At 41.6% G+C, this 26,283-nt stretch overlaps 1 protein-coding gene across 5 annotated transcripts in view; it reads left to right on the forward strand.

Moving 5' to 3' along the window:
- The window catches only part of DPP6 (dipeptidyl peptidase like 6), a 524,565-nt gene extending 500,429 nt beyond the window's left edge, over positions 1–24,136 (forward strand). For 4 of the 5 annotated variants that reach the window (XM_079300903.1, XM_079300904.1, XM_079300901.1 and 1 more), the window contains exons 17-26: positions 8,536–8,583; positions 11,711–11,809; positions 14,072–14,141; positions 16,406–16,600; positions 17,563–17,617; positions 18,434–18,539; positions 19,354–19,412; positions 20,637–20,709; positions 20,807–20,880; positions 21,825–24,133. In XM_079300903.1, the coding sequence (XP_079157029.1) occupies positions 8,536–8,583; positions 11,711–11,809; positions 14,072–14,141; positions 16,406–16,600; positions 17,563–17,617; positions 18,434–18,539; positions 19,354–19,412; positions 20,637–20,709; positions 20,807–20,880; positions 21,825–21,971 (926 nt within the window). In that variant the 3' untranslated portion in view covers positions 21,972–24,133. Of the gene's footprint in view, positions 1–8,535; positions 8,584–11,710; positions 11,810–14,071; positions 14,142–16,405; positions 16,601–17,562; positions 17,618–18,433; positions 18,540–19,353; positions 19,413–20,636; positions 20,710–20,806; positions 20,881–21,824 lie in introns of all 5 variants that reach the window. The other variant, XM_079300902.1, reaches the window with a different exon arrangement.
- The last annotated feature ends 2,147 nt before the right edge of the window (positions 24,137–26,283 follow it).

The raw sequence follows: 26,283 nt of genomic DNA on the forward strand, positions 1-26,283 counted from the left end.
GCAGCAGAAACTCAGAGATAATGTTCAAGCACAGCTGAATGTCCTGCCATGTGCTCAGGGCTGCAGGAACCGGGCTGGTGCCCCAGGTCCCCACCTGGCAGGATGCTAAAGGGCAGCAGTGTGCTGGGCTTGGGAGGCATTCCCGGGGCCTGGGGGCATTCCTGAGGCTGGGGGGCATTCCTGGGCCTTGCTCACATCCCAGGTCACTGGGTGAGTGTTATCTGCTGTGACCAGAACCGAGAGGGTGATTACGCTGTAATTAGCGCTTCCAGGCAAACTGTGACCTTCTGGAACTTTTCCTGAGGCTTATGAAGCCTTAATTAGTTTCTGCTGTTTTAAAGCATGCCCAGACCTAATCTCTGGGCCCTATTTATATTATAATTACTATATAATTCACATTTGCATTCACTTGACTCCTTTTCTTACTCAACAGCCGAGGTTGGCTCTGGCTCCTGAGTCCTTTGTGTGCAGTTCATGGGTCACAAATCCCATGGCTGAAGGGAGGGTGGGGATGCTCATTCTCACTCCCTCACGTGCTGCACAACTGAAAAACAGCAGGCTGGCATGAAAACCCCTTTTGCACAAACAGAAGGTACCACCAGAGCTTTTTCTGCAGGAAAAGAGAGGATGCTATTCTTGGTTTGGAAGTTGAATGAGAACTTCTTTTCTATCTCCTGCTAACAACACAGTTATGAGTATAGTTTGAGACTAATTAAAGTAATGTATTTAGTTGTTTCTATAGTCTGAGATGGTGACTTTTGTGGGTATTCCAGAACGTTTTTTCTTCCTTTAAGCAGATCTCTGATTTATGTTGTAAACTATTTCACTCTATTCTTATGCATCTTTAATGCTTTGTAAACTCCCCATAAATACTCAGTGACATGAAAACAGGTGGAAAAAGCCCAAACTAATATGCATGAAAATCTAACAATAAAATTAATAGAAAATGTCAGTGCTTGAGAAAATATTGTAAAATTAAAGCAAAACTCCTCACCCTTTGAAATGGCCCCATTCTGCACAGCACTCTGTGGTCTTTGCTTTTACATGTTTTGATCCTGTTTTCATTTTGATTCTTGCTTGTAAATATGAGCTGCCTGGCATTGCCCAGAGGAAGGTGATCTATCATCTGCTTCCAGCCAGGGTTCTTGTCACTTGGTCATTCTGTACATACAAAATTTTATCTGAGCTCCACTCGCAGGAGATAAATGACCATGACAACAGGCTTCCTCTGATGCTGCAAATAATGAAGCTCCACAAATCAGGCAGAAGCCTCCTGCATGTCGAGACCAGGGTGCATGTGTGTTATTTCCAGCTATATGAGCAACCTTGGATGAACTCATTATTCTGCAGAGGGCAGTACAGATGTTACCATCCCACAAGATTTAAAGCTTCCTCTGAGGAAAACTGCTTCTTTCACCTTGTTTGCCAGCTGGACCAGCTGTAAGGTTTATTGCTGGCTTTTGTATTCTGTTTGCATGGTACTTGTTAAGCCCTTTATTAATGCAGTCAGTGCATTAAGGATATATTAAAACCTGAGAACTCATGAGAGGGAAACAGCTTAATAACCAGACAATTTGAAGCAATTGTATTTATGGGTTGTTGGTGGGTTTTTTTTAAGTTAATATCCAGCACCAGTTATGACTTAATTAGCTGGGAAATCATTATTTGGTTGCAAGAGAATTTTACTTATGGAAAATATAAATTAAGATTATCTAAATCAATTTATACTAGGGTTTTTAATGAAATAAACAGAAAATATGAAATGGGGTTTTATTCAGTCTGTTAATGAGGTGTAAATGGCACTGAGACAGAGTATTTTCTTTCATTCTGCAATTATAACGAATTATCCTTTTTTTCTTGAATATCATAGAACCATGGAATGGTTTGGATTGGAAGGGACCAGCATGTACTAATCCAATAAGAAACCTATACTTTAAAAATAGGGACAAATGTTAACTTTTGGTTTCATCTGTTTCCAAAGTTTACAGAAAGTCTGGATTAAAACTGAATTGAAAGAAGTTAAATTGAGGTATTCGAATAGAACAGAACCTGGAAAAAAGAGAGAGTAGAGTATGAGGATTTTTCTGTTCAGCTTCCATAGCTTGGACCAGCATACTAGAACAAATTCCCTGGGCTTGGGGAAGTCAATTACCCACATGTGAACTGGAGTTTTTCCCTCCTGCCTCTGGTACTTGCAGCTCTAGAGGTGCACTATCAGATTCATGAACTCTGCAAACAAATTCTCCTAATTCCACCTCCTTTTCACAGTTCATCTTATCACTACAGTGGATATATACCTGCTCCATGCCTTGCCATGTTCCTGTTTGGATCCATCCATATGCATTATTGCATTATTCTTTTTAAAGCCAAAGCCTCATGGAAGGGAGGAAATGCTCAGCCCACTCAATGAGATCCCTCACTGGCTGATATTAATTAAGAAGGAGAAGAAGGAGATTAGTGAAAGAATTGTGAGCCAAGGTTAAGTACCAGCAAAATGAACAGGAAGTAGATTATGATGAAGAGGAATAAGGGGCTAATTGGAGATCAGCAGCAGGGTTCATTAGGAGCTGGTGTGGGGAGTGACCTCACCCAGATTGTTCCCTGGCAGCCTGGGAACCCAAGGCTGGATGAAGCTGGTGGAATTTGTTAAGACACAAAGCTGATAAGCATCATCAGAAGGCAGAGATGAATACTAGAGAAGTTGGATGTCTCGCAGGGCTGGATATTGTACAAAGAGCAAAATCAGGCAAATGGTGACTCAGGGCAAGAATTTGTCTTGTGTGTTTGAAGCTCAAAAGTTACAAATGCCTCAACAGAGCAGATGGGTGCCTGGGCACACAGTGCTGACCACTGGATGTCTGCAAACTGCCTGCCTGCTGTGGGGTCATGGAAATGGTGAATGCTCTTTTGGGATGGATCACAAGGAATTTTCCATAGAAGTAGCAGTTTCACTATTAAAACAAATTCGGACATCCTCAACAGCAGGTGTAGAGTTCTGGTCACTTCTGTTCAGGAAGGAGGAATTGAATGCAAAACACTCTTGTGTGAAAGAATAAGATGAAAAGAAACTTTATCCTACAAAAGGGAGCTAAAATAATCTAGTTTATCTGACTAGAGAGCTTTGGGGAGACACGACTACTCTGAAATGGAAATACTCATGCTTAGTAGAAAACAGATTGTTGGAACAACCTCAAAAAGGTGTAAATGGGAGTGACAGCCAGCACAGCTTCAAGCTGGAAGCAGCTTCTGCCAGAGAGCAAGACAGCAGAAGGAATTACATCAGCAGACCCAATGATATTTAGAGGGTGTTAGTCAACACTTTTGAAACACAGTTTCCTGAAGCAGCAAGGGAGGATCTTCTCAGACCCATCAGGCCTGTTCTGTGTAGTGGAATTAAGACCAAATCTCTTGCTCATTTTCCCTCTAGTCACTGCTAACTGATGCCTCAGAGCAACCAGATTTATTTCTACTCCACATAAAGTAAGCATGAAATTTATTACCAGTATCACACAGGGCAGAGACAAGCAGTACCATCAGAGTGGCTGCCTGAGAACAAGCCAGGATTGATTATTTTACAAGGCAAGTTACATTTGAGGAAGTAAAGATTTGATTAAAAAATTAAATGCCTTTGGGAGGGTGAGTAGCAGCATAAATCTGTTTGATGTTTATGTCAACAAGGTTGCCAAAGCAAACAGCAGGAACATCTGTCCATAGCCTGGGCTGCAAAATACTGCAAATGGGGAAATATTTTAATTGTGAGCAGTGGTTCACACAACTCCCCATGTCTTTATTTATTAGGCTGATAATATCACCCCAACATATGAACTTTATGCAGCACATATAAATAATTCATGGATTAGCAAATAAAGAGATCTGGAATCTGTACACAGAGATGGCTGTTGCCAATTATCTCACTTGTGCAGAGCCAGACCCTTTCAGCTCCCATCGCTTGCAGCTGCTCTTTTAAATCATTCATCAGTGCTTAAGAGATATGGCAGAGAGTATTTGAATTTTCATTGTTTACACACTGTAAATTTAGCTTCTGGTCTGAAATTATCTGCAACATTGAAGCCTTTGAGAATATAGATGAGAAGAATAAGACAACTCCTCTTTTTATCCTTTTGAAACACTTCTATAATTTCGATTAACTTTTCTTGAATTTTATTTCCTGTTCTTTATATAATCACTATTTTCATTTTAAAGTTATATTAGCTGACATAATTCCCTATGCTGTTTAGATCATGAAGACATCAGGAATATTCTGGAATATAAAAAGTATTACAAAACAAATGTCTGGCAAATATTTTCTTCAAGGTTGTAAAATGATTTTCCATTTTTCTTTTAGAAATCTATCCTTTTCACCTAAATATCTAGAGTTGCTTATTTCCATTCACGTTTAAGCAAAACCCTCTTGGAAATAACAATAAAAGCTGCTTAAAATTTGATGAAAAACCATGACCAGTGCTTTTTCTTATCAAATTACTGAGGCACTGAGGTTCTGTGCCCATTCAGATCACGATGGGTAGCTCTTCCTGGGTGATAAATTTGCCTGTTGTCATTATAGTGATATAGCTCTATTTATTTCTTGCATGGATAATTACAGTAATGGTTTTAAAGTCAAAGGCCTCATGATAAACCCAGCCTTTCAGCTGTATTAATTGAAAATCTAGTTCATGTAACTTGTCTTGTGCAGCATTATTAACCATGCAGTTATCTGTGATGTACAGAGTGTGTCTATGCACAGAAGTTCTGTCCATAGTTTTGCTCCTTTCTCTTGAGCTATAAATAAAGAAGCAACATTCAAGCTTGTGTCAGGATGCTGAGTTGGCTGGTGCAGTGCTGGAGGCAGGAGAGGGGAGTGGAGCCTGCAGTGGCATTGGAGCACTCCCCATCCTGACACAGGGCTGCAGAGAGGGATAACAGGGTCCTGCTTGTGTTGTGCCACCTCTGAAAATTTTCTTGGAGGTGACAGGGAACATCAGTGCCAGGTCCCACACTTGGGGAGTGTCACAGCCCTGCTTGTACCTTCCCCTCTGGGGAGAGGAATCCAACAGCATCACCTTCACTGTGTCATGCAGAAAGTGACCTGCCTTGATTTTGGGAACAGTCCTGAGGTTATAAGGTGTGAGCTGGGTCTCTCCTTGCAAATCATTCTAAAACAGCTCAGTATCTGCTTTACTTTCCTGACGTGGAGCACTTGGTGTTTTATCCTTCAGGGAGCACAGGTGAGTTTTACCCCTGGAGGCTCCCTGTGCTGCCACGCTCTGAGCAGGAGCAGAGCTCTCACAGGGGTTCTGAGGAGAACACGGGATCATCAGTGAGATTAAAGAGCAGAAGCAGCAGAATGTGCCAGGGGCTCAGGAGTGCCCATCACAGCCCGTTTGGAGGGGCTCTGGAGGAAGAGCCACCAGCAGGGATGTGCTCTCCCTGCTCCTGTCAGCTCCCAGCAGCTCGCTGAACAAATTGGGTTTCCCTCTCAGATCCACACATGACAGTGGATGGCATTTAGCAGATGGCATGTGTAATGGGACTGTCACACCAACACAGGTTTAAAAATAAAGCTGGGGAGGCAGTTAATGAATATACAATCCTCCTTTCAAGGAATTCTTTCTGTCCCTGTCAGGCATTAGGCACTCAGCTTGTGAGTGTTGAAAGACTTCTGATGTGTGTGCATTAAAAGACACAGCCTAGCATGTAACTGGGTTGTTTTACTTTAAAAACTGACATTGAAATAAGCAATTTATGTCATCCCTAAAAAAGTGACTTTTTCTTCTTGATGACTTTCAGCCTACTCACAAGTTCTTTAACTGGAGTGTTATCATTGAGAACATTTAATATTAAGAGTAATCCTTCTCACAGATGATTCTACTCTGTAGTTTTCTGTCTTTACTACTTTTCGTGTTTGTTAAAAAATAAAAATTAGGCAAGTCAAAAATCTACTTTGTCAAGGACACTAATTAATTTTTAATTATTTTTAAAATTTCATATTACCTCACACTGAATATCTTTATATAGGACTTTGCTTAGAAGCATTGATTTGAGGAGATGACATATTAACAGTTGCTGTAGTTAGTAGTGAGAGGCTAACACTATATATAATACATGTCATTTTCTAAACTAAACACTAGAATTTCTATTTATTTATTAGTTTCTCACAGCTCTTTCAATGCCAACAAAAAAAAAAAGGAAAAATAAATTAGAAAATAAAAGGATTATATGCATTGTATTTCTCCCTTTATCCCTTTCTTTTTGTTGGCATTTTGATGTTAATTAAAGGACTATGCCGGCTCCAACTGAAGCCATTTGGGAGGATTCCTTTTATTTTCAGTGATGATTTTATCATGCCTATGTTTATTAGGATTGTTGCTTTTCCAGCAGTCTGGCTTCTGGGACTGCAGGAAAAAAGCAGGGCAGATTTATAAACAAATATGGTCAGCATATCAATGTATATCAGTAGGAGAAAGGAAAATTCAGCTAAATCCTGGTGAATAAACCAGTTTTCCTTCGTGCATTATAATCCACCTTCCTGCATTCTAAAATATGGTGCTAACAAAAGAATTGGATTGTCAGGGGAGAAGATTCTCAATTACAAGGGAATAAAATCAGGCTGCCATATTAGTCAGCTTAATTATAAATAAAATCTTTTTTCTGCCTTTTCTCTGTATAGGTGAGGTCTGGATAAAACACTCTTGACTGCCTGCAATGGGATGTGGGTTCTTGGCATCACAGGGAAAACCAATGACACAATTATAGCACCTTAAAGCTTTTCTTGCTCTCAAAAACTTATTTCATGTACCACACCAGTATGGATGGCTCACAGGAACCTGCTTTTGTTGCCATTTGTGTGCACACTCCCAGTTACAGCATTTCGGGGGAATTTTCTCAGCCAGCCCTACACAAATTGCACAAGTGATGATCCCACAGGATTTGATTGTAGGCAACCTAAAAGAGTTTGAATCTCAGTATCAGTCTCTTAATGCTGCCTTACTTTTGAAGCTTAAATAATGTTGGGTTTTTTTGATATTCAGTGTTCAGTTTTGGGTCTCTCACAACCAGAAAGACACTGAGGTGCTGGAGCCCCAGTGGAGCTGGGGAAGGGTCTGGAGCACAAATCCTGTGAGGAGCAGCTGGAGAGTGGGGCTGTTTAGCCTGGAGAAGAAGGAATTCAGGAAGATCTTATCACTCTCTACAACCTCCTGAAGGAGGGTGGGGTTGATCTCCCAAGGTATAAGTGATAGGACAAGAGCAAATGGCCTCAAGTTTCACAGGGGAGGTTTAGATTGGATTTTAGGAAAAATTTCTTCTCCAAAAGGATTCCCAAGCATCAGAAAGGCTGTCCAGAGAAGTGATGGTGCCTCCACCCCTGGAAGTATTTAAAAGACAAGTAAATGTGGCATTGAAGGGCATGGTCTAGTGATGGGTTTGGCAGTGCTGAGTTAATGGTTGGATTCAGTGATCTTAGAGGTGTTTTCCAACCTAGGTGATTCCTTCAGTCTCTGATTCTGGGATCTTCCCACACACATGGCTTGGGAGCCTCATGGCCCAGCTGCTCACACTTGCTGCTCTTGTCCACATTACATTATGAGGAAAGGGAAGGAAATTAAGATATCCACTGTCTGTGAGGTGAATAATTCACCATTCATCACTGCAGGGCTGCTTCCTCCTTCCTGAGCAATACTGCCAGGCTCAAGGAAAAGCCTCCAAACAGGTATGGGTGCAACATGTGAGTGGCTGTCCTGGGTCAGCCCAGCTTGGCCCTGTGTCCTGTCTGCAAGAGCAGTCCCCAGATGACAACAGGGGGAAGGAAGCTGACAACCAGAATATGAACTTGATCTCATGTTCCATCCCATTTTTCTATCCATCAGCCACCTGATGGCTTTCTGAACAAGAAGATGAACCCAGATCCCTGTGCTAAGGACTAAAGCATCCTACAGCATCCTGTGGTAAAAGTTGTGGCATCCTGAATGCTGCAGCATCCTGGGGCAGTGAAATGTGTGGTTCACTCATGTACACTGCATAGTAATGATAATCCTCTTTGTATAACACTGACTGATTTCAGTACCCCAATGCTGCATTTTAAGACAGAATATGTAGCCTTTTTTAGTGTGAGAGCCAAGCTGGTGTTTAATTCATGACGAAAAGATAATCTGCAAAACAGCAATATTTATCCATAGCATACAAAATGTAAATGCTTTGTGCTGTGATGTTTGGGTGTCATTGGAATAATTTTAAAGGCAAGTGATTTAATTGTGTTTGTGCTAATTATAATGTTTACAAATTAGGGAAGGATGCATTTAGTGGTCTGTTGGGAAAGAGCTTTGAAACCTCACACGTCTTTGAGTCTACAGTACTGTCATTTAGTCATAAACTCTTTCTAACACCAGGGTGATTTGCTTTTTAGATTACTCTTGCATGAAAAGCAAGTCTCAAGAGCCTTCAGCTCCACGGAATTCAAACCAGGTTCACTTGTGTGCGTGTGTGTGTGTGTGTGCTTTGACAGAGATTTAACCAAGTTCTTTTCTTCTCCTTTCCCAGGTCCCCGTGTCCCGATGGTGACTGTTCACAACACGACAGATGCACAGAGTAAGAACAGGCTCGAGCTTTGCAACTCTTCAGAGAAAAGCAGCCAGGCAGGACAGTGAGATGTAGCTGCTCTTTGCTAAACTTACACTCCTGGGGACCCCAGACTGTGCCTAAATGAGGGTTTTCTGCAAGGCAGAGGGACCTGCAGAGCTGCTGTACTGCCAGCACAACAGCTGCTGCTTGGGGTGAAAACACACTGGCTGGGGCATGATGTTTGTTATCTTCTTTCTAAAAAAATGCAGAGTTCCAATCTCCCTCCTTTTGTTAGTCTTTCACTGATTTTGCTTTGCATCCCGTATGTAAGAAAAAAGATAATAAGGTAAATATAAGAAATATTTAGCCTAATCTGTGGTTTTAATAAAATCACTCTGATATGAATTTTCAGAGATAATGCAGAGGAGTCAGCCCCACTAGTGGTGCCTCTGCCTGGTTCCCTGATCTGTCCATGGAGATTGTAGCACTTATTGTTTGGTAAAAGCTTTGTCATGCTAATGATTTGCATCTGCGTCAGTGCCAAGCTGGAATTATTCCAAAACCAGGTTTCTTCCCTCAAAATATTTGGCTCTCTCTATAGCCATTACCAGACTGGCAATGTAGTGTCCAAAAAAGCCATGGAGCTTCTGGGGCTCTACTCTGGCAGAGAGTGGCACTGAGTCTCACATGAAACCAAGATTTATCTGCTCCCATCACTTTGATGAAAAAACATCACCTTACATTTTAACAAAGAATTTAGCCCAGCCTTAAGTGCAGTTAGGGACTTCAGGCACTGACGTGACCCAAAATTAAGCAACACCTTTATTCTATTTCTATCTGCTTTATATACAGAAGATACCAGTTTATCAAGTATCAGTTTTGCTTATCTGGATTTACAGCAACTCACTGCTCTTGTCTCAAAAGGAAAAAAAAAAAAAAAAAAAGAAAAGAAAAAAAATAGAGAGCAAGCAAACCAAGATACTTGGCACTCATACTAAAGATTAACTGTGAAATGCTGACTTGCTTCATTTCCCACTGGAGGCAGTGAGTGTCACAGGAAAGGCTCTTTGCACAAGGAGGTGTCAGGTCCTTCTTCTTCCCAGCAGAGCCTGAGGATGGCCATGCCCTCCCCAGGGATAACCCCAGAGCAGCCCAGATGATGCCCACAAGGCCCTTCAGCCAGGGGAGTTTCTTCACCCTGACTTGCAGCTCTAAAGTCACTTTCTTCCTCACCCACTTTAAATAAAACAGTTTAATTTTTCCTAGGCATGGAGGTGTCTGAGTGGCTATAGCAGCATGGCTCTCATGAGTGGTGTTATACCCTCCTGGACAGTTTAATGAAATACTTTTAGGTGAATAAAATGACAGACAATATAAAACAGAAACAGTAAATGAAGGGTTTTAAAAACTAAAATAAAACACACCAGGGCTAGTTTTAATTTGACAGATGCATATGGGTAACATCCATTACACAGAGAACTCAATCTACCCATGTGCAGAACACATCTCTACTGAAATTCATGATCTTTTGCATACAATTACCATTTCCCCTGGTTCTTTTCTTTTTTCCCCCCTCATTCTTTTGCTTTTGAATAATGGGCAGCTGACAGTCGCATGTTACTGAATTTACTTATTTAATATAAACCCATTACTCTGTAAAAGGGAGTCTGCCTCTGTATTCTGCAATAATCTGATAATAGCGAGTTGCAGTGAGTATTAGAGAATGCTTACATTTAATTAAGCAATGACCATTTGTACTCTACAGACTCAAGCTCCCTGTGGTCCTAAAGAGAAAAGGAAAGTCCTTTAGGAGATATGCCAATCTTTTTTATTTCCTTCACAGTCTCCCTGGCTTTCTGTGAATGCAATTATATGAACAAATAAAAAGGCTTGACTAAATTCCCCTACGTGGCAAGCCCCTTTCTGCTGATAAAGCTACTTGTGTGTGCCATAATTAAATGAGAATCTTAATATTTAACTAAACGTAATAGGCTGTTGCTTTGCCACTTTTGTGGGGGTTGTGGCTTTGATAAAGAGCCAGGCTTTGCAGAAGCAGGGTGAATAGTCACTGAATCAATAACTACTGCTGAAAGATCTCTGAAATATATTAACTAGGAAGGGCAAGTTTTTGTCTGCCTGTCCAGCAGAGATGGGCAGTGAGAGCAGGATAATCAGGTACCAGAGGGGTTACATATCTATTTATCAGTGTCTCTGGAAAGGGAAGTTACAGTCAGTGGCACACAGTGTGATGTGAAATCTCACACCCTCCTTGGGTTCACATGGCAGAGAAAATGCCCTGGATCCCCCTGGTTCACACCCAGACTGATGCCAGGGGAATGAGCACTGCTACAGACCCTAGAGCAGGATTCACTCACCCCAACCCTTGAATGCCCCCTCCATGGGGTTCAGGATCTTTGCCCACACCTGGAGACATTTCCCACCATGAAAGACACACAAAGTGTCTCCTGAAGAGGAGCCCTTTCCCTACCAGATGGGAATGTCTTGATCCTTCTGGTGTTGGAAGTGGCTTCTAGAAGAGGCTGGGCAGGTAGAGCACATGGCCAGGATGAAGGGATAAGGTTAAATCCCAGAAAAGACAAGAGTCCTCTATTTCTGACCCAGAGAGTCCTTGGATAAGACACACAAGCAAAATGCAAAATTTTTGAAATGCTCCAAAAGCCAAGACTGCTCCAAAACCTGATATTGCAGGTTTGTATGAGCTTTGTCCACTCTCCTCTCCCCGTGGCTTTCCTTCCCAAGGATTCTATCTTGCACAGCAGCAAAATTCTGACTGAAGCCCTCCATAGTCTCCTCCTCTCCTTATTTATGTGTAACTTGGACACAGACTTGAGGAGCTCTTCATGTGAGATCTGTCTTTGCCTGATGGGTGGATGTCTGACCCATGGTAGTGTCCCAGCACAGCAGGTCACCCTCCCACCTCCTGCAAATCACTGAATGTCACTGATTTCAGAAATGTGGCTTTTTGCCTATGCAGAACTTGGAAGGGAATTCAAAGATTTAACTGAATTAGACATCTGTGAGGACTAGAAGGAAATCTGTTTGTAAGGAAACTTGTTTTATATATATCAAGGTGACCATAAAATTTTCACAAACTGCGTCAAAAGTTTTTGTGATCTTGTCCTTCTTCTTTCAGAAATTTTTGAGCTGGAGGTAAATGAAAATGTGCAGCTGGCTGTAAATGACAGGCAAATGCCTAAGGTAGAATACATGGAAATCAAGATAGATGATTACAGTAAGTAGCACCTTTCTTCTCACTTATTTTTCTCTCTTTCACTGCTGTAGCTGTGAAATGATACAGCCATCCTGGGTAGACTGGCAGGAGGAAAAATGGCTTTGAATCTCAATAAACTCACACAGTTTACAAAGCACTCTCCTGGAATGTGCTACATAAGGAGGTTATTACAGAGGCAGAATTTGATGAGAATTCAGCTAAAGAAAGGCAAAATTGTAGGGTTGGAGATTTTTTTTCCACTTAAAACTTTCTTTGTGAAGAAAAAGCCACTCTAGGAAATGACATGGTAGGGTGTCCCATTGTTGGAAGCATTTGCCCTGGGTGTGTGTGTGTCATTTGAAATGGGTTTGGAGTGGGATAATGTGTGTGCTTGCTGGCTACAGCTGTGGCTGCCCCTCAGTGCCCGATCAGAGCTGCAATGAATGATGATGACTTTCCCATGACTGCCCATTGGAGTCACTCAAGATTCTTCAAAAATGCCATATGATTTGGGTGGGTTTAAAAAAAAAAAAAAGCTTTATGAGAAAAGACAAAGGAGATTCCACCTGAAGTAAAGAAAGCAGACTCTTGGAGCAGTTTGCACCTGCAGCTGGTGTGTTATTTCTATCTCTTGTATAATCATTCATACAGATATATATATCAGAGAGAGAAAGAGAGAGAGACAAGAAAAGAGAAAGAAAAGCCTGGTGGCAAACAGCCAAAGTGTAGTATTGTCTGTGTAGTTGTACCTGAAACAATCTAAGAAAACATTTCCCCTGGCTGTAAGCAGATACTTTCCCAATATGTGGGGAAAATCCACATACTCAAAGGTTCCCCAAAATCCCAGCCTGCATGCATGGTGGCAACTTTAGCAAAAACCCCCAGAATGTGGGTTCAAAGTGTGGCCCATCATGTTTCTCATGGCAGGAGTTTATTTCTTAGGCAGTGAAGTGAAAGCAGTGATCTGTGCTGGGACCAGGTTACTGATTTCAGCCATTCCCAGATGTTATAAAATGTGAAGCAAAGGCTGAGAGATGGTTGCCATTTGAAAAGGATAACAATGGCCCTAAAATTTTCTGTTTGCCACATGGGCATAAGGAACATAAACCAGTGCATAAAATAACAGGAACAGACGTGCACTTCCAGGTTTATGGACAGGAAAGGATGAGTAAAAGGCCCATATTTCCCCCCATAAGCCAGCTCATGTGAGACTGGCAGTTTATTAGGGATAACTCAGCTCAGGCTTCATTGCAACTCTGCTCATTTAACCCAAAATATACTTGTGTGTAGTAAATACAAACTGGCCACAGCCCCATGGCCATTCTCCTGTACCATCCCTGTGTTTCCAAAGCTTTGGGCTGAGCAGCTTTAGGAACACTGCACATAGCACTTAGTGATATTTAAAGTCAAGCAATGGCCTTTTTGGCTGTCCCTGGGCCATTGATCCAATTTGCAGCTATTAGCATTCAGATGGAATAACTAATTAGGCAGAGTGTCAGGAAACGATTGCAAAGCAAACCACTTAAACTGTGCTGCTAATCTGTGTATTCATCTACCGAAAATGCTCCTAATACTGATTTAATTGCTGGGCATTTGCTAATCTAGATTGTAGTTAGCATTTCAAAAATGAACCGTGCTGTCTCAGTGATGAAGAGAGTGTTTGTATGGAGGCAGTTTTGGATACTGACACAAAGAGACAGAAATTGCACTCAGTTAAAAGAAGCTTTAGTGATCACATCCCTTCTTCACTTTGGTTCTGTACCACTATAACAACTTGGGCTTTTCCTCCTGTTTACAACAAAATTTAACCCTTTGGAAGTTAGGATTAAAATACTTGTTTCTCCCTTGTCTTCACAGCATTATAGCAAAATAATATTTCTCTCCCCCAGCTACCATACTTAATTGGGTTTTAAATTACCATTTTCATTGCCAATTTTCCTCCTTCTCTGCTGCCCTGAAATATTGATTTCTGTCTGCGTCACTCATCCAGCTGCCAAAAAAGGAAAATTGTAGCTATTGACAGATGTTAATTGAATGCTGTAAAAGTGATGCATGACTGAGCAGCTCACACTGTACTCCCCATTTACATTTCTTGTCACCTCAGCTATCACAGAATGGGCCTTTTCTTTGGCAACGTCTGTGTTTCTTAGGTGGTATTTGCCACAGCCTCTGTTGCCATTTTTTCTCCTACTCATCTGTGGCCAGAACACCAGAAAAATCTATGGGAATCATGTCAGCATTCCCACACTGAAGACATGTTGTTATTTGTTCTTTTTTGCTTAGGATTGCCAATGCAGATCTTAAAGCCAGCGACCTTTGCAGACACTGCACACTACCCCTTGCTTTTGGTTGTGTAAGTTCTTGCTTTTCCTTTCTTTCACATTATCAGGGCAGTTTGGAAACCTTGGCCATGATCAGGGACTTTTCAAGATATGTTTTGTATAAGGAATTCCAGAGTCTAGCATGTTGGTCCCTACCCCATCTCACTTCAGAGCTGGGAGAGGCCAGATATACATCCCTTCTTTCCCATGTTTGAGTCAGGGTTTTCAGCCCCCAGGAGGGCACCCTGTTGAAATCCTGCAGAGTAAATTGTGGATTTTGTGAAAGTGTTTCATGTACACTTCATCTGTGGGGCAGAAACGGGAGGAGGAATATAAGATGTATTTTGACTTTCTGTCCCAATGCTCAGGGCACCCACCCTGTGATTAACAAGTAATTTTAGAGTGGAATTCAGTCAGCCTTACTAGAGCTTAAATTTTAGGTGCCCTCATGCAGAAATCATTCCCTTGTAAGTGCTGGTGTTCACTGAAGTGACAGTAAAGAGAGAGCTGGAAAACTTTGAGTATCTCCACAAAGAAACCATTTCTATTAGATAGGTAGGTTTTCCTCCTGGAGGGCAGAGCAGATGGATATTTCTTTATGCAACATTTAGTAATAATAATGCACATTACTGAGGGATTTTTTTTTTGGCAATTTGGAGAGAAACTGTGGGGGGAAATTCACTGTCCTTGGATGAACCTGTTTGGCCTGGCTGCATCCCAGTGCATCCCATTGCTGCCTGCCAGGGAACCCCCCTTGAGAGAAAAGCCTCATGCAGCAGGGATGGATGCCTGGTGAATGCTGTGCCACCCTGCACAGCTCCCCATGAGGGGCAAAGCCACTGCAGGGAGCTGTCATTACATCACAGAATCACTGTGGAGAAAATGTGCTTCATTATCCAAGTGCTCAAGGAATATTGGTTCTCATCACTTGATGAGGCTGCCTCTGGAGCTGGGTGGGCTGGGGTCTCTCTTGGATAAATGCAAATGACTGGAGCCACATGTGCATTAGAGTCCTGCAGTGAAGTGCCTGGTGTCTCTGAGAATCCCAAAAATGAAAAAAAAAAAGAGTAGATAAAAATGCCAGTGGCTCTACAGTATCCCAGCCCTAAATTTTTGCTTAAAGTTATCACCATCATGCCTTGTTTTTTTCTGAGCTGCCTGGCTGAAACAGAGTCTGCATTTCTCAAGACAGTTCCCATGTATGGGATCAGACCCTAAGCAGAAGGGTGAAGAGGAGGTCTTGCCCACTCCTTTCCCTTTCTCACCAATTTGGGTCAAACTGGGCATTATTAAGCTGGTTTTTTATAACTTTAAAGAAGTCCTTTCCCTCTGTACTTGTGTGAAGGAGTGATGACAGAACCACTTCTGCAGAAAAACATAGGGGAACATAGGAAACAGATGTACATTAGAGCAGGCATAAAAAGGGAAAACTCAACTGATACCTGTTTGCTCACAGGAGGAATCCTGACCAGTTAGAGATGTGCTTGCTGGTGGGGTTCAAACCTCAGCTCAGAGGCTGCTGTGCACAGAGGGAGGCAGAAACCAACCTGCAGCTTCCACCCAGCCCCAAAACCAACCCCACACAATCCCCCTGCATGCCATCTCTGCAGGGATGGTGTCCCCTTCCAGAAGCCTGTCTCCCCTTACCCTGCACGATGGGTCCCCATCTGTTGGAACCCTTGTCACTGAGAGCTTCAGGCTTTCTGTGCTGACAGGCACAGACCCCCAAGAGAATGCTGGATTTGTCTTGAGGCTGTTGAGAAGACTTCCAAAATTGAATGGTTGAACTAGGATGATGGGTGTGTAGTTTGAATAGAAGTGTGTAATATCACATGGTGAAAAACTTAGAATTTAAGGTTTTAGATTATAGTCATATGTATAAAGTAAGATGGGGGTTTTAGGGAAAAGGTTTCTTTCTTTGTCACCTTTTTCTTCACAGGTCTAGGTGATATTTTGTAATTGGATAGAGAAGTCCAGACTGTGGGCCACGGGTCATTGTTTATTGGGTTAAAAGTAAAAATCATTTAGGTGTCATTTCTTAATTGGACAGTTTATCCTTAAAAGACCTTGTAGAGAGAGAGACAGAAGCCGGTTTTTATCTTTTTAGCTTGAAGTGCTGAAGAATTCACTGTAATATAGACAAGAATTAATAACATCTGAGCGTGACCAGGAAATAATGTCTCACACATTGAATCCCGACCCTGGCAAAAAGAAGATAAAACGTGATGGGGCAATTCCCCATCTCTGGGGGGGCTTTGGTGCCCTTGCCCATCCCTGCTGGCCGTTTCTGTTGCAGGGATGGGACGCCTGGCAGCCAGATTGTCACCGAGAGGTTCGAGGTGACGTGGGAGAGCGTCATGGTCAGCACCCACAACGCCATCGTGCTCAAGTTCGACGGCCGCGGCAGCGGCTTCCAGGGAGCCAAGCTGCTGCACGAGGTCAAGAGGAGGCTGGGCCTCCTGGAGGAGAAGGATCAGCTGGAGGCTGTCCGGTGAATGGCACTGCTACTGCAGGAATTAACTCATTGACATAATTAACCCACGAGTCGTTAGTCCTGCTTGCTTTAATGGTGTGCAGGTAGAGCAGGGAGGATGGAGCTGTACAATTGCAACTGTGTGTGACAGGGAGCTCATGTCAGCCAGAGCAGAGGGAGGAAAACCAGCCTTAAACAGAGCTAAATTAGAGCACACTTATCTGTATCACGTGTTGAAAGCCTATTTATTTTTAGCTCTGTACAGTCATACTGCTACAAACAAGCAAGCTTGAATATCTGTTCCTACATTAATCTTTTGCTTGCCTGGTAGTTGGAAAAAAAAAAATTCATCTTTAAATCCTTAAAGTTTTTAAACAGAATAACCAGGGCAAAACCCTAAATGTCAAGTCCTGTCATATTATTAGATTTATTCTGCACATAATCACGTTAAAACCACTATCAGAGTATTGCAATAGCTGTGCAATATTTTATTTTGGCTTCCAGAGGTAGTGCAGGTTATGTGTTGCCATTGCTTGGTCAAATCCAACACATGAGGTTGCAAGATTAAATCAGACAGATCCATGTGAAAGCAGCTTGGACCAGTGTGATTTAGATTGTCTGTGTCAAGGGGAAAAGGCTCTAAACTGAAAAAGGGCAGGTTTAGATGAGATATTTGGAAAAATTCCTAACTGTGAAGGTGTGAGGACTGGAACAGTTTTCCCGGAGAAGCTGTGGATGCTCCATCCCTGGAAGTGTCCAAGGCCAGGCTGGATGGGGCTTGGAGCAACCTGGGATAGTGGGAGGTGTCCCTGCCCATGGCAGAGAGGTTAGAAATGGATGATCTTAAAGGTACCTTTCAACTCAGACCATTCTGTGATTTTTTTCTGGGGCCAGTTTAATTTAAAGCTGAAAATCACACTGTTTTTGCTATTGAAAGGAAAAATATTTTTAACCCATTCTTTTCCTCTCTCATGTCCTAGGACAATGCTGCAGGAGCATTTCATTGATAAAACAAGAGTTGGTGTGTTTGGGAAGGTAATGTTTTGCCATTGCTTCTTTGTGTTGGCTGATATGGCTAAACAGCTGTGATGAATCCTGATTTATTGAATATGTCAATGATTACTTCTTTATTATTATTTCTTTTTGGGATAGACTGCACCTTTCTCAACAAAGGTGCAAGCTTTCATTTCACCAATGTATTAATCAATTACTTTTTAAAAATTAACTTCCAAGTGCAAAAAATTACTGTTGCTCAGAAAATGTCATCAGATAGTTCATTATTTTCTCCCACTGCAAACTTTCATTTCCTTTTCACCTTGTCTCCTAAAGCCTGTGGGAACCTGAGTACATCTAACTCACGTGTACAACAGCTCTGTGGATTTCTGAGGCTGATTTGCCATGTGTGCCTGGCTGGCCCTGTAAAGTACACACAGTCTGAGATGAGAGTGAAATTGTTTGCTGTGGGAGACAAAGGCTGGGAGTGGGTGTGAAGAGATCTACACGTACAGCAGCATCTCTGCAGGGAATTGTTAACAGGCTGGCAGCAGACACTGCAGAAACTTGATGCTCATTTTAAGTAGAGAGAGTCTGGGGTAAGCATTTTGGAGAGGCAGCATATCTGGTTAGGGTTATAGCCATAAAGGGAGATGAAAAAGGCCAGCTCTTGGCACACAGCCCTCCTGCCCTCAGGAGGGTGCCAGCCATGTGGGAATGTCCCTTGTTTTGTGTTTTTCCAGGGCAAGGTGATAAAGGCTCTCTAATGGCCATGGTCTCAGCTGCCCTGTTTCTGTCCCAAAAGCAGCAGTGCCTCCAAGCAGGATCCCTGACACCCCTGTCCCCTTTCTGTTCCAGGATTATGGTGGTTACCTGAGCACTTACATGCTTCCAGCTGGTGAAGATAACCAGGTGTTCACCTGTGGAGCTGCTCTTTCCCCAGTGACAGACTTCAGACTATATGGTAAATCCCATTCCTCAGCCCACAGACCCTCCTGCTGACCACAAATGATGTTTATTCCCTATTCTTTCTCACTTCCCATCTTTCTTTCCCAAGATACTGTCTGGTTTATATTCTGTGTCTTTTTAGGAGTAACCATAAACCTTTTCCCCTCTAAAGCAATTTAGCTGGCACCAGTGGGACCAACCATCATAGTCAGAGTAATCAAATCACTTTATTATTCCTTTTAAATACAGGAGAATTGTCTTCAAACCCCTCCAGCCTTTGCCCCAATCACCCCCACTGCCCTGAACCTGCTTCCTTCCTGCCTGAAGCACCATCCAAGCTGTGTTCCAGTCTGCCTGGCCCATCCTGCACATGCTGGTCCTTTCCCTCAGGGACAGCAGTTCCCTTTGCACTCAGTGCCAGTGAAAATCAGGGGACTGCCAGGGAAGTCAGTGGTGTTCAGCCAGACTTCAGGAGCTGCACAGTTATCCCTGAACCTAAGGGAGCAGCTCACTGGTGATGGAGAAGTCCCATGTGAAAGGAGAAAGGGACACAGCATGATAGAGCTCTTCTATCTTAGCTGCATTAACAAAGAAAAAAAATTTATAAAGGTTTCTCTGTGACTTATTTATAGACCAGAAGTACATGGTGATGATGACAGACTGTGGTATCACACATATCCTTAGTGCATTTTCAAAAAGTCATAGAAATGTATCTTCTATAATTAGGGCCATGTTAGAAAATAAGGTGTTTTTTAACATTTGTAATATTTGACTCAGAAGCACCAGTGTATTCATGACTGAAAGTGATATTTTCATTTTTTCTCTTCAAGCTTCAGCCTTTTCTGAAAGATACTTGGGCTTGCACGGGGTTGATAACAGAGCATATGAGGTAACTGCCTGGACACTGCATTTCCCTGATAAAATGTGAACTGAACTCTCCCTCCATGTGTTCTGCTTTGGGGAGGAAGCAAGGTTATGCAAGAGGCACTCACTAGTGAAGCTCTGAAGGTGTCCTTCAGCCTGCTTACTGCTTTTCTTGTCTTAATAGTAATCATGGATAAAGTTTTTATTGATTGGCCCTTGTGTCTGCCTCTCTAAATTGGGTAAATAAAGTTTTAGAGATTGAAAGAGCAGAGTGACTCAGATGTGCCCAAGAGGACACGGTGTCACAACCTCCTTGAAAGTTCTTGCCAATGGTCTTGCCACTTTGATTCTCTCTGAGATAAACAAATCCAAGTGAAACTCAGCTTGACTTTCTCAAACTTTGTGATATTTCAGAAGGGTAGAACTCTGTGCCAGAACTGAGCAGGACATGGAAAAGGAAACACAGCACCAATTAATAAAGGCATTGTTTAATACACACCATGGGATCAGTTGGATCCTGTGCTGAAATTATTTGGAACCAAAGCCTGATGATAAAGAATAATCACACAAACAAATTTTTTTATAAAGAAAATCTAGTTCAGCTTCTAAGCCTTGTCTCAGAAGACATGAAGGCAGCAAAGTTCTCACAGAGAGCAGATCCACCCTGTGACCTCACAAGGGAAGATTTATCCTGGTTATCTAAACTCTGAGCTCATTGTCTCTCAAATTTTGCACTCATAATCTCTACATTAGTGCAAACACTTTTTGTTCTTTTAGAAATCGTTTGTATTTATATTGTGTACCTAAAAAACAGATGGGACAAAGGTGTTCTCAGCAGTGGAGACTTAAATTTTGTATCAGATAATCCCCCAAGCTGTCAAAACTCATTGAGGCTGGCTTTCAAACCACACCAAAGTCCCTCCAGATCCATGAAGTGTTCTTAAGCATGGGCACACTTTTCATCTGTGTTTTTTATTAACTTTGATATTTTCCATGTATTCTACAGTTCAGGCTTTTACTGAACATTATCAGAACAGAGGAGGGTGTCTGACTCTGCCCTGCCAGCACAGAGTGGGGGTCTGTTTTACCTCTAGATTTATATAAATAGCCAGGAGAATATGCTCTGCTGGTGTCTGCTTGTTATCCTGGTGATAAAGTATTAAATGGAAATAAGCACTTCTACTGCCTTCTTATAAATTGCTAATTTCTAGCTAGTTTTTTAATCTTATTGCAACCTTTACCTTCTCAGATCAGCAAATTATCACACAGAGTCTCATTACTAAAGGAACAGACATTTTTGATCATTCATGCTACTGCTGATGGTAAGTTAGCCCATCATTTGAGCTCATTATGTTTGTGATAGCTTTGATTTTTGTTAATTAAATTTGTCTCTTTAATGATTGCAATCTGTTTTTACAGAAAAAATCCATTTTCAGCATACTACGGACCTTATCACACACCTAATTAGAGCAAAGGCTAATTACAGCTTGCAGGTACAGTAGATGTTGCTTTTTTTCCTGTTTTAACAGTTATTTCCCTATTTGAACTCAAACTGCTGTTATGAAGCAAGGTTTGAAAACTACTTGCAAACTCAGCTTGGCAGTAGAAATAGCACCAGCATATAACATGTTTCTATTACATGTGACATCAGTGTTTTGGTCTGGACATTTGTAGAACAATTATTGAATTACAGTAAATTAGGTTGTGAGAGATATCTCTAAAGAATCTATGCCTGTTGACTTTCTTTGGGAACAACAGGGAAAATTCAGGATGGATTTCAGGGAAACAGGGTTCTAAATTAAATCAACCAGAAAAGTTATGAAAATATGTGTCACTTAAATCTGACATCCCACTGTGAATGGCACAGCTCCACTTTCCACCAAATTTTATCTGTTTTGCATGGTGCATGTCCAAGCCATTAAATCTTTCAAAATGATCCCACCTAACAACCCTGCCTAGACAACCCATTATGATTCTCCTGCATTTCTTCAAGTTACCTGCTCCATTTAAATGAAAAGTTGGGTTTAAACTATTTTGTTTCTGGCTTCACAATTTTGCTTTCAAATGTAATTATTTCTCCAGCAATATTTAATAATTTTTTAACCTAATGACATTTTTCTTTAAAGCCCTCATTTTAGTCAGCATAACTTGATGCCATTTTTCTCTGAAACTGTGCTTTTTTTGGTTTTCAAAAGGAACAAGTGGGCTGGCTCTTCTTAGACTGAACAGAATGGAATTAATTGGAAAATCCTCTGCCCCAAGAAATAACTTGTGAAGGAAGTGCAATTCTGCACTCAGAGCCCTGTGGTACCCAAATTATCCTGGGCCTCAGAGCATCCATGGGAAGCCTTATGATGATGACCCAAGCTGCAGGTGTGGGTGGTCAGTCCTGAGATTTTAGGCTCTAAAATGTGTGCCTTTACCTGTTGTTTTGCAGATTTACCCTGATCAAAGCCATTACTTCAGCAATGCAGCATTTGAGCAGCACTTGTACCAGTCCATTGTCAACTTCTTCGTGGAGTGTTTCCAGGTTCCAGACAAACTCCCTCTGGCCCCACTGAAAGAGGAGGAGGAGGATGATTAACACTACTTGTCCGTGCTAAGCACAAGGCAGATCTCTCTGACAATATGCAACTGGATCATTTTCCTGAAGAAAGAGATGTTGTTAGCATGTATTTAAAAAAAAAAAAAAAAAGAAAGAAAAAAACAAAACAAAAAAAAAACCGACAAAAAACTGAAAGCAGCTCCTCTGCTTTACTTGACAGCAACTCCTTCCTAAATGGAAGAACACTAAGCATGGTGAACTCAGCAGAAACTGCTGTCTGAAATAAATCCATCACAACCAACATCTTATTTTTCTTTGGGATTTTAAATTTTTTTTCTTTTTTTCATTATTTTGGTTTTTTTGTTTGCCACAAAATGACTTCCAGAGTGAAAATGGTAGACGTTAAACTTGAAGGAGCACCCCAAGAAACCACTTTGAGGACTGGAAGATTTAATGTCTCTTTGCAGTCAAGCAGTCAAGCAGTAGCAGCAAAATCCATCATCCACATTAAGGTTACTATAGTTAGCATCACACTGTGTCAAAAAAAAAAAAAAAAATCTAATCTAATACATGGAGAAGATTATAGCACAATTATTTTAAAGGATACAGATTCATACACTTGCCTGCTCTTTTCCATCTTCAGGAGGTTTGTCATTGCTGAAGGATACACAAACCCAATTGTGAAAAATATCACTATAGTTACACTGATCTTTACCTTCCTGTAATTTTTTTGTTAATTCTGTATGGCTTTTACTTCTGTTTGTTCATTGGGTGTCATGCTTACCTTATTAGCTTCTCAGCTTGTTCTGGATGGGGAAAAAGCATAAAACAGATTAACCAACTCACTTTAGACTTCAGAGGTCTAATGAGGCAATGGGACTTGAGCTACCCAGATATTAAAAAATCCATTGGAATAAAGCAAAGAAACACTCACTCTTGAGTTCCCAAAATAGCTCTTGCCAGCAAGATTGAGTATTTTCTTTGGCAGCCTTGAGAAATATGCACATAAATAAGCTAAATCAACTTGAATTGAAATATTTTTTATTGCAATGTAGAAAAATATGCGACAGTCACGATTATTCTTTCTCTTTCTTTAGTGTTGGAACAAATGGTTGGTAAAATGCTAGGGAACAGCTAGGTGAGGCTGTGGCACAGGAATTTGTGCCAGAGACCTCACAGACCATCTTGTAAAGCCATTTAAACAGAGACAATGTGCAGAGAATTATTGCACATGCTGTCAGTGGCTTAGTTTTATTCCAGGTCAATGATTAGCATATTCCAAACACATTTAATTATCTCTTCTGTTTACACTAGTTTTGACAACCGTAAAAGAAAAAAAAAAAAAAAAAACAAAAAAAAAAGGAGGATTTTTTGCTTTAAAAGGTCTAACTGTTCCTTTTAGCAGTGGAAGGCAAGTTTCAAAACTATTTCTGAAAACATTCAGCTCTCAGAAAGGAATCCAACCTCCATCCACTTCCACCTTCTGAGTCATAAAAATTTTGACAGTGTTGCTCCTTGTAAGATATTCTGACCAAATGTACAGCCAGTATTAATACTGTATATTTCATTTTGTTGTATATAAAGGAATGTAAGTCAGCTCCTTGTCAGATCCCCAATCCAATATTAGTCTTGTGTTCGACATGCATGCAGTAACACTTCTTTGCTGATCAGGACTCCTTAGAAGCACTAGCTTGGAAATATAACAATTAATGTAATTTCTTTTCTTGTTTTAACAGCTTGAATGTCAATGCCAGTTCCAACTTTCTACATAGTACCGTGGGTAAACTCACACCCTGACAGCAATGATGATGTTTCCATTGTGTTCTTTAGTGTGTCTTTTTTCTTACCTTTATTTTAAGCTTTGAATGTTGGTTGTACTTTGATCATCATGAAAAAAATATATTGATAAACCACAGAAATTACCTAGTTTGGTTGGGATTATCTCCTTTAATTTACAGTGCATCGACATTGTGTGAACAAGAACTACAGTGTAAATCTGCTTTATCTGGCAAAATGCCAAATAGACCATGAGAATGCTGCGTGTCCAGATTTTGCTACGCTGAACAGGCTCCAGAGCCTGAAATGAACTTGAACTGAGAAATGTAAAAATCTGCTCTGTCCACAATCTTTTGTAGAAAGAACTTTAGGATGTGGCATGGTAGTGTTTGTTCATTCATGGAATAAAACATTATTTTACCACCCTGGTTGCTACTGCTGTTATTTTGTGTTAAGTTATCAAACAAGCATCAAGTTGCTGGAAATGCTGTTTCTGGTTGAATTGAGCCCAAATTGGCATGTGCTGACTTGCTGCACATCATCAGTGCCAGGGTGTTGTCCCATCAGCTGACACCCACTAGACCAAACCAGATTTAGAGGAAGAGAAATTCAATATTTTAAAGCAAAAGCAAGAAATTATTTAGGACACTTACTCCAATCTTTGTTTTCAGCAGATCAGGAAACAAGAAAATGAAGCACTGGGACAGGGAAGGGCAGATTGCAACAGTCCAAAATAGCTTTGCTGTTATTTTGTTTAATTATCTAAATGCAGCTAGCATTTTTTTATTGTCCAAACAAATCAAGCTTATGCTCTCAGCTCACTGGCATATCTGGGTGCCATAATGTTCAACTGTGGCATCCCAAAGAGGAAAAGAACTAATGAGCAGTGCCCTGCTAATTCAGAAGGAAACCACAGAGGGGAGAATGAAGCATTGCTGGTAGCTAATTAGCAAAGCCAGGCAGCCAGCCATGTTTGTAATTGTCTGTGGGTTCAGGCACAGAGCTCATAAACCCATCCAAGCTCTGCTCAGGAGCTCAAACCAGATAACACTGCTGCTTTGAAGGGTGGGAAGGAAAAGAATGGAGTGAATGGGAGAGGGTATGTGGGGTGTTCCCATGGGAAGAGCAGTGGAGAATGCTGTTTGCAATGGGGAGAAATGACATATATGGGAGAAAATGACATTTAGTGGGGGAGGCTGAAGGTGCAAGGCCAGTGCTGGTACCTGGGACGTGCTCCTGCATTTGTTCTCGTGCCCATGTTGTCCCAAACCTCACTCAGGCTGGCAGTGACCAGGCTCTGGATGTTTTCACTTTGTGTGTTGGGTCTCAGGGTACCTCTGCCCTGCAGCCCTTCCTGGGGCTGGCACAGAGCTGCCAGACCTGCCTGGCTGAGGGCTGGGCTGAGAAAACTTCCTTCCTTGACCTGAGGCTCCCTGTGGTGCTCATTCCTCTCTGGACTTCTCCTTTCCACTGGCAAATGAAGAGTAAATGGCAGAAATGGAAAAGATAACATAAAAAGCTCAAGATCTCAGTTGCCAATTCCTTAATCATGTTGCCTTACTGAACCCAATGTTTGGTTATTTTTATTCTACTCTCTAAAATAAAGCTCCCAGCTGGAGGCTCAGAGTGGAGCATAGGGCACTTGCTAAGATTTGCCTCCTCTTCTTCTCTCCATCCTCTCCCCATTCAACGTGGTTGCAGCCTGAAAGCAAACCCAGCACCCCTTTGGAAACCAGGAAGAGATAAATATAAAACCAGCAATGGTGAGTCCTCTCAATAAGCCAGAACCAAAATAAATTCTTCATTCTAATAGCTAACTCATGATGAATTTATTTTTTTCTTTTTTGCTCTGAGACATTCATGAAAAGTTTCAGATTAAATGATGCTACATTCTGCCTCCTCACTGGAAGAACAACTTTAATCAAGATGTCCATTTCCATGACTGAGAGCAAAGAAGAATAAAAAGCAAATACAGATGGAACAAGGCCCCAGGAAAGCACAAAAGTAAACCATGCTCCAGAATTCCTGTGGAATAGCAAGATTTCCTCCAGGCTGGTTTTGTTGGGTTTGGGTTTTTTTTTCCTTCCTTCACTTTCAATCTACCTTTTGGTCATTTTAAAGCAAGAAGCTCTCTGAGCTGATGGGAGTGCTCTCATCCTTGCTGGGAAGGGAATCCTTACAGTGCCTTTGCAAGAGCTGATGTCAATGTCCTGAGCTGCAGTTCCAGTAACTCCAAGTGACATGTAATTTCCAGTGAGTATTTGGAACCTGCCTGCAGAAGATCCTGAGCACCTGCTCCCCATCACCTTGTGTGGGTGAGGCTTAGTCCTTTACCCAAAAACCCAAACCCAGAGCAAAGCATGAACAAGGTAAATCCTGTGCTCCACATTCTGCTCTGAAACACCAGGAGAAGAGTGCAGGGAGTCAGGAGCCTGGATTCTGGCTGACTTTTGTTCCCTGTAAATTTCCATTTGCATTTGCAGAAAGCAGGGGATTAAGGAGGTTGTTTTGCTTGTGCAGCTTTGTCACCAGAGCAATGCTGCCATCACGAGCCAGGGCACACGTGGCCATCACA

This window comes from Erithacus rubecula, assembly GCF_903797595.1.
Source record: "Erithacus rubecula genome assembly, chromosome: 3".
NCBI classification, from domain to species: domain Eukaryota; kingdom Metazoa; phylum Chordata; class Aves; order Passeriformes; family Muscicapidae; genus Erithacus; species Erithacus rubecula.